We start from the raw sequence: 11,754 nt of genomic DNA, 5'->3' as shown, positions 1-11,754 counted from the left end.
CTGTGAACTTGTGTTAAAATATTTATATTCAAATATATATTTATATAAAGGTTGTTATAATAAAGATATATTGAAATTGTTTTATATGTTTTTATTAATTGTTATTGCTTACGTTTTTGGTTATTTTCTGTGAACAAATTATATATTCCAAAATACCCATTTAAATAGACTACAGCCTCGCATATTTATGTCTGTGTCTTATATTAATATTCGACTACCATCATCGGCTGCAACACAAGAAAAGTACCGTAAGAGCGCTACTACACAGAGCCATACCATCACAATGAAGGATATAGAACATCAGTGAATACATCAATCTCTTATGATCTAAGACCACGAGGAAAGGGCCTTTCAGACATTGAAACATTTCAACACAATCCGACCAATTACCGGTCTCGGAGGTGTGTTAGATGATCAGTCAATGCTCCATTATAACCATTCGTTACGGACAGTCAGTTCTTAAGGTCTAATGAGGATTTACAACAACTGGGGTTAGCAGTACATTAAAAGCACAGAACTGCCTCAGATCTAATTTTCTAAACTTGAAGTACCCAAAGACAAAACTTCAGGGGAAATTTCAAAAGCTTTACATAATAGCCTGTACAGATGTGTGGAGTCTATGTGCCACAGAGTGCCCTTGCAGCCAAAGTCTTGGAATGCAGGTAGGACAGAATATAGGGAACTCTGCTCTCTCTAACATGCTAAACGCCAGGTATGTTATTGAATTGGAAGGGGCTAATATTCCCTCAGCAGGGACCAGGGACGAAACGAGCTACCTATCATTTACTGAACGCTATTGAAGTATAGACGTGCAACTTTGGGTCATTTAAACATTTGTACAAATACATTCTCCGTAATCACTTCAGAAGTAGTCAAGTTCCAGTATAGGTTCGACAATTTTTCTATTTAGCTTAACCTTTATTCTAAAAAACAGTTAAAGTATTATTCACTGGTGTTCAGAGTTTCCAGTAGGAAAGCCTTTGTATCTTTTTGTTTTTCTTTGTTTATAAAAGAGATACATGCATTTTAAATAAGAAACGCATATCGGATCTGCTTATGGTAGTCAAAATTATACGGAAAGATGCCATTTAGTAAGGTTAGTTCGGGAGCGTCATATTTGCTGTTATATGAAAATAAACATACAGATATAGAGTTTAGTGAGATAAGAAAGCTGTAATTATGTGCTGCCCTAGCTTCCGAGTATCCTCGTCACTTGAAGAAACTGCATCCTTTAGACAAGCCACTATTTTGCCAAATAAAGAATGATCTCGTGACATCTTTATAGTTTTGTAAGTTGCAAGAATGTAGTAGCACCCGATCAAAAGTGATGGTATGACTATTGGGAATTTGTTGCCTACGAGTTCTTGTAACCCTTCAGGGAGGGTACGGTATGTGTTGATATTGTACGTATTCACAGTGGTTCCTTCCCCTGCACATGTGAAGACGTCTTGAAGAAGGCCAATGCTTTCATTATTACGGTTGGTTGTAAACAAAAAAGCCGCAAAATCAACTTTCACTGATATGTCCGAGGGGCAAGAACTGAGAGCATCTCTGAAATATTCCTGAGACCGGCTGTGCCATTTAGATTGGTCCTCTGAGTAGTTGCACTGTTTTCCTTTGATGCAACACAGTTTGCCAAGTTCCACCTGCAGGTGGCCCTTTTCTACGTCCGTCCTGTATGCTTTCGCACGAATTTTCAGTTTTGTTAAATTGATTAACCCGTCCATTTTCAAGTTTGTAGATGAATGCTGAATACATTTTATCTTTAGGGAGTTCGCAATTGGTTTCCCACCAAACAAGGCTGAATCGATCTGCAAAAGAACCCATGTTTTATCATTGTCATAGAAAAGCATGAAATCCACCAGTCGTCGAACACAGATTGGAAGTCGCATGTTGTCTTTGTTCCCTCGACCTATGATCCCAAATTGGCAGTTACCCTCTCGTTGATATTTGATAAGCAATATTATCCACATTTCCAAGAAATAAAATGAGAGTTTGTTTGGATTATTTGTTGGTTCTATACGATATCGAGGATACTGTTTCCAATATTTCTGTGTGTATGTGAAGGCATACTCATGATGCAGATGCGCGCTTCTGTCCAGCAAATAAATACAGTCATTTACAACAGTTGTTCCTGCATTTTGTGGCTGACAATAACCATTCAAAAGGGTAGCTGCAATATTTTCCAGTTCTACACAAAGTTTCCAAATTATTTCCATGTCGGATTCCTTTGACTGGAAGTATTGGATTATATTTTCTAGAAGACTGCATGCAGAATGTAAGCCTGACCTTGATAGAGACCACATCTTGTTCAATAACACGTCTTGCGTCTGGTCCTTGTTTACCTCTTGGCACGATAAACGCTCATTTGTTGCGTGTTTCACAGTTGTGTCAATTTGTTCGACGTGTGATGAACTTGTCAGATGTTTGAACATAGTTTCAGCCAAGTACAAATAGTTGACATGCGTTTTGTTTTCTATCTGAGATAAAATTGTGTGAGCTATACTTCCAAAACAAAAGTTAACACACAAATACTCAAGTAACGCTTTTGAATTTTCCGATGTAATCATTTCTGCTGGGGTTTGCTGAAACTCCACTGGCATAACTGACACGCGTTGTAAAAGTTGTGCAAGTCTGGGTAGTAACATTTCATTCAGCTCCACAAGACCCTCAATAGCATGCACGAATATCTCGTCTTCAAAGTGGTCGACAAGATTGTTTTCTTCTACAAAATAGTTTGGAACATTTTTGTTGGCAAAGAAATGAAATATTTTTTCCAGTATGCATTTTATATTCTCAAGATTTGAGGATGCCGTCCAGACGCTTTGCTGACGTTCTTCACAAAGCCAGAAAAGAGCCGTCTTAACGTAGTAGGATGCGATACATTTCGTCTTGTCGTGTGATTTGATCAACGACTTTGCAATCTGATATGCAAGGCGTTGTTTTTCTGATAAAGACCATGCTAACATTTTCTCTGCCCTTGTTGACGATAATCTCCACTCGAAGGGGCGTAAGCAGCTGCCGTGTGCCCCGGTAGCCACCAGATGACACCCCTGTTCTCTAATTTCTCCCAGTAGTGTGACGCATGGCCATTCACAATGTCTTTCCCTAGTGAAGAAGTTGTCCAGCTGTTTTGGCCACGATGAGCATTTCACACCGAAGACGCAGTCAATTGAAACCATTACTCCACTGTTCATACGAGACTCGAAGGTAACCGATGGTCCATTCAGAGTCGGTGTTTCCATAAATATAAGATTGATTGCCCCTTTCCTGCTGTGCTTGATAGATTCTTCTAATTGCCTCTTCAACGTTTCACTCGATAACGCAATATTCTGGACCTGTGACACTGTAAGTTTTGTAACGTCCTCGCTAGACAGATCTTTTGAAGGAATTATGAAGAAGTACCCTGGATGGGCTGCTTCCACTAATTGATATTGAATGATGTCAGTTTTCATATGTGATTTTTCCACGTCTGAAACTACATGATAGTTTTCAAACACAAACATCATATCTATATCTGTACTGGCGTCAATCGCCCATATTGCATCATCGTTCGCTCTGCTGAAGTAGGGGAGATACAAACGCTCAGCATGACTGCCACATTTCACCACATCCACATTGAGACGCTTGCCATAGGCAACGGCTTCCTCTGCAATGGGCCGATAAATGCTATCCACTGAGTTGCTCATGACATTGGCAAAATCTATGGCATGTGTAAGTAGCTCGCCAATTGAATCTTGAGATTCCATCGTTGGGATTCCGTGTCCACAGTAGTTGTAGGATGCTGGGTATTACACTAAATCTTTCGGATCATTTAGTTGAAAAAGGATATCCCGTGTTTATTTCCATTTTTGGGAAACCGTCCTGAAAAAGAAAAAACAACTGTTCATGCAGATGTATATCATAACAAAATCTTACCATAAACTCAGTTATATTTTTCCAAAGTACATTTTTTTCTTATTTTCTGGATGCTTGCTGTGATCAAAATATCCATCTTTCACAGCTGCTGTATTTATTAAATGTATCGAGCAGTCGAGAAAAACTACAAAGGCTTTTAATTATAATACAATTTGTACACAATAATCTAAACACGACTTGCAAAAACAAGCACATCATAATAACAGCAAAACGTTACAAGGAAAATATTGGTGAAATTATTTTCATATAATGTTTATAAAAAACAGCATGTATTATTTTCCGAGTTTAAGTATACATTAACTCTAAAAATCGATTGGATGCTTTGTTCACAACTCACTGATTGAAATAGCAAACTAAGTGGAACACACGGTAGAGATAGAGTAACACATGATATTGCATAAGTAAAAGGGATACGGGAAGTTTGAGAGTGCGGTGGTGAATCCGCTGTTAAATCATTTAATATAGCTTTCTTTGGCATTTACAGGTCAGATTCCACATGACGCATGACGTATCGAGTCCATTAAACAATGGGAATATGCATGTATGAATTTTCCATTATTGTAATCGTGATACAATTTATTTCATTTAGTCTACTATGGTACTTTAAAACTGGTCTATAAAGGATCCATGCCATGCAGGCAACTTTTCTTCTATCACCACCTTGCTCTTCCTTTTTGGTGTTACCCCCCACCCCCACACCACACCACCCCCACTCCCACCCAAAAAAAAGTATCTGAGGCTACGTCACACTCCTATCATCAAGCCTATTTATTATGCTGGATAGTACGTTTTGCGTAAGTCTACATTTTCCTACTTTGAATGTACAGTTGGGAGCAAACTTAACTTGATATATAGTGCACTTTGTAGTGCAAACGTAGTGAACAAGGAACTGCACTTGACAAAAACATTGAAGTGCACTCCAGTTTACTTAAGTGTTAACTCCAGTTCACTTAAATGTTACTCCAGTTCACTTCAGTGTTAGCTCCAGTGCACTACAGTGTTTCCCAAGTTTAAAAGACTGAAGTACATATTTCAATAATTGTTTATAATGAAAAGGGTTTCTTTGTGATATGAAAATTGAAAGAGAAAAGAAAGAATCATTCAACTGAATATTTCATAATATCGAATCAACGATACACATGTATTTTTTCTATTGCTTAAAATTTCAACTGAACATGTACATGTACAAAAAAGGAATGTGTACACTATCTCTGGTGATTATAGAAAATTTATAGATAGCTGTACTATTTCAAATGAAAAAGTTTAAAAGTATCATAGTAAGTTAAATCACATTTCATATCAATGTTGTAGTGTCAGGATAGGGGATCAGTATCTGTTATGTGATATGGGTAAATGTGGTCAGTTTTCCTATAATTTTATACTTTTTATGAAAGGTTTTTCTATAACACAACATCAATAGAGTAATTCGCTTATTTATTTTATATAAACAAGTCAAGAAAATATAAAATGTAAAACAAAAGCTTATATCATGGCATGGACTATATAGATAAAAGGTAAATATCAAGCTAAAGATGTGTAATTAATCTAAGTTTGTTAATCCAAAGTTGCCTGAAGAAAAAATCTTTGAGTTAGTCTGATTTTGATATATTCTTTGTTATATATATATACACATCAGGTACATGTACATGCTGATGGTTGACTAAGAAAATACATCCCAAACCACCACCCCCTCCCCTGGTCTACTGTGTTCCCCTCACCAGTGTAGCAGGTATACAGCTGGCCTGGTGGTATTGTAATGCATTGCCACTTGTTAAAGTGATGATAAAAGTCATGGTTGCAGGGTGCAAGCACCTGTAGGTAAAGTTATATATATATGTACAAAAATGAAATAAGCTGATTGATTTACTAATAAAAAACCAAATCAATTAAGTTTCACAGGGAACTTCAAGTTTTAATCATACAGTTACAACTTTACTTCAGTGGTAGATTTAAAGATTGTTACTAGGGCAATGTAACCACCCCCTGACACATTCCCCCCCCCCCCCTTTTNCCCCTTGTTGTTTTACATCACTGTTCTGTTCTTTATTAGCCAAAAACTCTTAGGTTTATAGGTACATACATATATACATATAACATTCTCTTAACATAATTAGATTAGGCAGGCGAGTGACATCAAAGTATACACAAAACACCGTTCAATAATGTGCATTTAACAATACTTAATTAACTTGGTTGACATGTAGTTAAATATATTTTCTTACTAGAAACACAGACTTATAGAGAATCTTATTTCGTACTAGAAAACTACACACTTTCTAGAATCAATATTATTTGTTTTTAGTGGGTTTTTAAGAAAGTCTAAGTTTATTTGATAACTTGATTTACAAAGAGAGAATTGAAACAAATAAGACAATTTTCTCCTGTGCTAGCTTCACGGTTCAGACAGGTTAAATTTACCTGTAGAAAAGTCAATTTGGATACCTACATATTTAATTCTTAACAAATAAATGTTTTGTTGTAATTAAGATCTTTATTCCTGTAACTGAAGTACATCATGAATGAGACAATACATATATTTATAGTATGTGTTCTTATTCACCTACATGAGCTTTCCATTTTTCTTCTTCGAAAAGAATATGCAGAAAAAGACTCACTATCATATAGCTATATTTGTATATTTGATGTAGACGTAATACTAGCACTGTGATACTTATAAAGGAACTTCAATGGTGATTATGTCTTTAAGACAAAGTATTATTAACTTTAAATCATCAATACATGTATATATATGTACCATGGGTCCAAGTCGGTGCATGTGCTAATAATTAAATAGGTCATCACGCTATATAGTTATTATGCTATTTTCATAAAAGGATACTAAGAAACTTACCTTGTGAACGGTAGTTGATGTGAACTCCAGTGCACATCGATGTGAACTCCAGTTTACTTCAGAGTTAACTCCAGTGCACAAGCATGTGAACTGAAGTTCACTTTTCTTGTTAACTCCAGTGCACAAGGCAATCAAGTTAAGCTACCAGCTGTACCACCACTGCATTGCTTTATAAATACTATAATCCTCGTCGAGACGTTCCCCCATACAGAAACATATCATCGGACATTTCATTGGCATTACATAACGATATTCTGATTTCCGCTTTATTAAGCACCCCTTGTAAACAGTATACATCCCCTAACTTAATATGTGAATTAAACACTCACTAAACAAGAAGTATATAAAATATATATCCCGTTACATGACGTTATAATACAAAATGTTCAACACGCAGATGTGAACAATGCTTTATTCGTATTCATCGATCCCTGACGGCTTTCAAAACGTCTGCCATGAACACCCTATTCTCACATATTTTGGTTAACCATGTAATGTCTGAAATTAATCTGAGAGCAAGTTTACATTATATGTGAAATAGCCGAACTTACAAGTCAATACGGAATGAGGTTTACAACGTCCAGAGCATTATGTGTCATCTGAGTCCACCATTTTAAAAATATTGATTCGTCAGCAGCCTCCTCGTAAATGTTGGCAGGATTATGGTACGTCATCATACCGCAAAACAGTGCACACGCAGACAAATTACATATGGGTGTTTCTGTTACAAAGCGGCTAGCACATATGTGGTTCGTATATTAGTGAGTTCAGCGTTCTGTGTCGTCTGGTCTATTCAATCGAACAAAGAACGTAATATACGCGGGTACACAATTAAATGCACCCTGAAGGAATTTGTATACTCAATCGAATACGCATTGTTAGTTTCACATATTCTTTACAGAAAATGCATGGTTTACATAATCAATTTTATCGCATTTCAGTGATTGTTTCTCATCCTGTTCTACCTCCGATTTTACATACATAGTTTGCTGTAAAGCTTGGGTAGTGGTTGTAGAGGATTCCTTTTATTATTAACATCTTTCGGGATACAAGGTGGTAGACGCTGTTAGATGATACATTAGTCCCAAGATTTATCGAAAACATGACAGCCATAATAATTTCTTTTTTTAAGTGACACGGCTAATGATATACACACGATACTCATTATTCAATTTGTAATTAACCAGTGCTCCTCTAATTTAAATATATATATATATATATATATATATAGGATCTTAAATGAGTTTTCATTACATATGAAATTTTATGAAACGAGTCTTGGGAGTTTTTATTTTTGCGAGCCTTGAAGAGCAAACATTAAAACTTCTAGTTTCATAAAAAGCTCATATGGAATGAAAACAAATCTAAGATACTTTTTATCACATAACTCAAAAAAAATACATTTTGACGGGTTTTAAAGCCAAATTGTAGAGGGCTTAATCAACCGGAGACAGCCATTTTGTTGCGCCATTCACAATTTATGAGGTCACGTCATTGTCCTTATTATGACGTCACAATCGATTTCTGACTGGCACAGCCAATGAAAAAACGCTCCAGGGTATATAACACTAGTGACATATGTAAAAATATTACACGGGCGAATTCACTGGATAACAGGCCGATTATGTGATAAATATATATATATATATATTGTTAAAGCGTCCCACACACAACCTCCCACCACTCATGTTTCTCTTTCAACAGTAGTGTAAAGCAATTTGAACGTTGATTTTTTCTGTCTCTGGCACCACCGAGGAGTCGCCGAAAGGACGTAACATTTGTATTGTGCATGCAATTCATGGAATAATGCTTTTATTACAAAATTTATTTTTGAAGATGCAATCATCAGAGTGTAACTTATGATCATTCTCTTGTGGACAACTTTTTGAAGGGAATGATGTACATTAACCTGGATTGTTTTGTTAGGAAATGCATATTTTGAATTATTACGGGAAGGGTAACTATAAAAAGTAAACTCTGTCAAGGATTTATTACTATAATAAGAAAAAAACCTTACATGAAATCCTTGCTACATCTAAATAATAGTGGAAAGCTGTTTTCATGTACTTTATGAAAGCATGATTGAATTCATGGACGACTCCGCGCTCTCGGAATCATGCTACTGATTTTTTTTTTTTTTACTTAGGGACTGTAATTTATTCAGACAGACAGTCATATTCTTTATTTCCTCCATATAGAGATAACATGTCTTACATGCGTGAACTGTTACAATGATAAATTCGTTTCAATTATAGAAAACATGGTATATACATGTCATATTGTTATGTTATGTTATCAACACTGCAGATTATTTACATACTACATTGGTCAGTACAACTGACCTCTCCGAAATTGAGATTCACTTCCCAAGACAAATGTTAACTTGAGAAAGCATGTGCTCTACACAGCCTGCGACGACTCCGATGATGCAGTTCTCTCTTTCATCGTCATCTATTTCCATCACCATTCTACTACCTACGAGAAACAGGTACTGATCGTCTTCTTCCAACAACTCAAATTTGACATAATCAGTAACCTTTAGCGTATTTACAACATGCTCTAAAAGCTTATCCCTACTGCTACATGCTTTTGTTTATATCGGTACCCTATTGTGACTTATGTTAAATCATGAAGCGCACTAACAAGATGTGGATATCTGGCCTAATTCACACAGGGAATCAAATAACTTGTGACGTTTGTGAAGCGCTATCAGCCACGTGCAGGGTATGTGTATTGTATGACGCGTTCAGCGAATATCATCACGGACATAACCCAGTGTGGTGTATATATTATATATCTCCTTGAATCTCTATTTGTCATAATTGAAAGCACAACAAAACATTACATCAAGATTAGGAATGACTACCATTAAAGGTGGTATTTATTATTATTGACATATAAAAGTAACGTATGAACCATATAGTAAGTTTGCACAAATATATGATAATACCTAAAACTGTCTTCATTCATATAAATGAGTATAGTGAATGGGGTCCAATCACAAATTGTTATAACCGCCTTTGTTCCAATAAACAAACAATATGTATACACAAGGCAACGTCACATTAGTTAGAATATAAACATTGTGATATTAACTCATGTTAAAGGTCATAAACAAACAAACCAGTTAGTAATCACATACTCTTACCTGTACAATATAACATAGTTAGAAAGGTATTTTACAACTTGAACCAAATTTGTTTTATTGACTTTAATCACAGACCACCCATCAAAGTCATGGCAAGCTTATTTTTATAAGTATAAGCATACTTTCAAATTTTATAACAATCCGTGACCGCGTTTGACGTGAAATCACAATAATGAACATGATACACAATTTAAGGAATCCTGTCCCACTGGATTTTTTCCCGTATGCACAGTTAGTAACCTCCCTTTAGCTGCCGTTTGGGTATAACTACATGTATAGCACGGTTGGGTTAGGATACTTCCATTGACCAGGTAGCTCAATAGCTTAGAGCGAAAGTATAATAATCTCATGTGACCCAGTGTTCGAAACCCGGTCTAGCTCCGCTGAACTTTTTTTACTACTTTAAACACTTTGTTGATTTTTTTTTCTTTCTTTTTTTATATCTGTATTATTCCTAATCAAAGTCCCACAATATAACGTTTTCTTTTCAGAATTGATTTTTCATCACAGTTATTGTGATACCGGAGTAAAACAATTTCTAACACCAAGTTACATTTTTGGCAGTGTGTCAGGATTCCTTAAGGAGACATTGATTAAACATCTTGGAATATGAATCATGATGATGTTAGACACCAAGACTATTGGAAGCAATAATTAGAAATAACCAATCACTCCAGCCATCCAGGTGAAAGGCTGATGCGCTACTTAAAGTGACACCCGGCAACCCCCATTGATATAAGGATATTAATAGAGGGTAGCATAATTCAAAGTTATTACAATTCGATTTACATATCTTGAATAACTAGAAATGAAATCACGAATGTTACACTAAGATATCATGAGGCATACAGACTGTAATGCGTTAGTATTTAACAAGTGAATGTAAATATTCTATAAGTATGGCTGTAATGTGAGGCATTACAATGATTTACAGGTCCGTAATTCATGGAGACATCGAAACTGATGCCAACAATTAGTTCATCCTATGTCTATTATAGTCTTCCCATTCATTCCGCACGTCACATTATATTTATGCATTTTTTTTCAAAACGAAGATTGACATAATGCATTATTTTTTGTAACACGTATTTCTATTATTTTAAAGTAGTCTGTACGAGACCTTTATACTCCTCACTTGAATAATGATAATAATTCGAGTTTTTCTTATATACAACTGTACCGCTTGATCACATCCTAGTCCGTATGTCGTCTAAAAGCGTTTTACAAATTGTTATCCGTGGTTATAGGGCTTTTGCAACCAGCCAATATCTTTCTCAAATCCTTGGGTAGTGGTTGCTATCGAACTATGAAAATAAATACAACGAAATTGAATGATATATGTGTCTACTGTTTGTTAATATAGAATATCCACGAAAGCTTGTACTATGCAATGATCTAAATGGCTTCAAACCACGAAGGAAAGTCCCCACGAACATTTCGTGTTATACAGTAGACATAGATATACATGCTTGATACATTAGCATAGTTCATTTCATGTATTCATCACAAATTAATATAAAAAGATAAAATCACAAATAAAGTACAACATGAATTGGATCACGAATATCACTTAAGTATTATATAAATATGGATATCGCCCTTTTTAAAAATACAAGAAAATGCAATTCATATCATTTGGACGAAAACATGATATCAAAGTCATGCCACGGATTTACATCAGCAGTCTGCTACTTGTATTTGCTTTGCCATTCTTTTAATATTAAAAAAATAATTCTGTCGTCTTGTCAAAAATATATGTATACTACGCCGTCATTGTTAATTTTACATAAGATCATAATGTACACTCAGTCGCATAACTTCATCATGCTTTTATGTC

General features: G+C 35.5%; 1 protein-coding gene across 2 annotated transcripts; it reads right to left on the bottom strand.

Annotated features, from left to right (window-relative positions):
* Positions 1-115: 115 nt before the first annotated feature.
* Positions 116-7,468, bottom strand: LOC110445613. 2 transcript variants are annotated; one of them, XM_021490302.1, is made up of 2 exons: positions 7,321-7,468; positions 116-3,864 (listed from the first exon to the last, which is right to left on the bottom strand). In XM_021490302.1, exon 2 carries the CDS (start codon positions 3,747-3,749, stop codon positions 1,155-1,157), a length of 2,595 nt encoding a protein of 864 aa, XP_021345977.1. In that variant the 5' UTR covers positions 3,750-3,864; positions 7,321-7,468; the 3' UTR covers positions 116-1,154. The 2 variants fall into 2 exon arrangements, with proteins under 2 accessions (XP_021345977.1, XP_021345978.1); XM_021490303.1 differs by lacking the exon at positions 7,321-7,468 and adding an exon at positions 6,770-6,919.
* Between the last annotated feature and the right edge of the window lie 4,286 nt (positions 7,469-11,754).

The sequence above is a fragment of the Mizuhopecten yessoensis genome, unplaced genomic scaffold, assembly GCF_002113885.1.
Source record: "Mizuhopecten yessoensis strain PY_sf001 unplaced genomic scaffold, ASM211388v2 scaffold2329, whole genome shotgun sequence".
In the NCBI taxonomy this organism is placed as follows: Eukaryota; Metazoa; Mollusca; class Bivalvia; order Pectinida; family Pectinidae; genus Mizuhopecten; species Mizuhopecten yessoensis.
The sequence above is the reverse complement of the archived record's forward strand: the minus strand, read 5'-3'. Positions and strand labels throughout refer to the sequence as shown.

Excerpts from the sequence above, each read along its gene's own strand:
- LOC110445613 (XM_021490302.1), bottom strand. The coding sequence starts at position 3,749 with ATGGAATCTCAAGATTCAATTGGCGAGCTACTTACACATGCCATAGAT.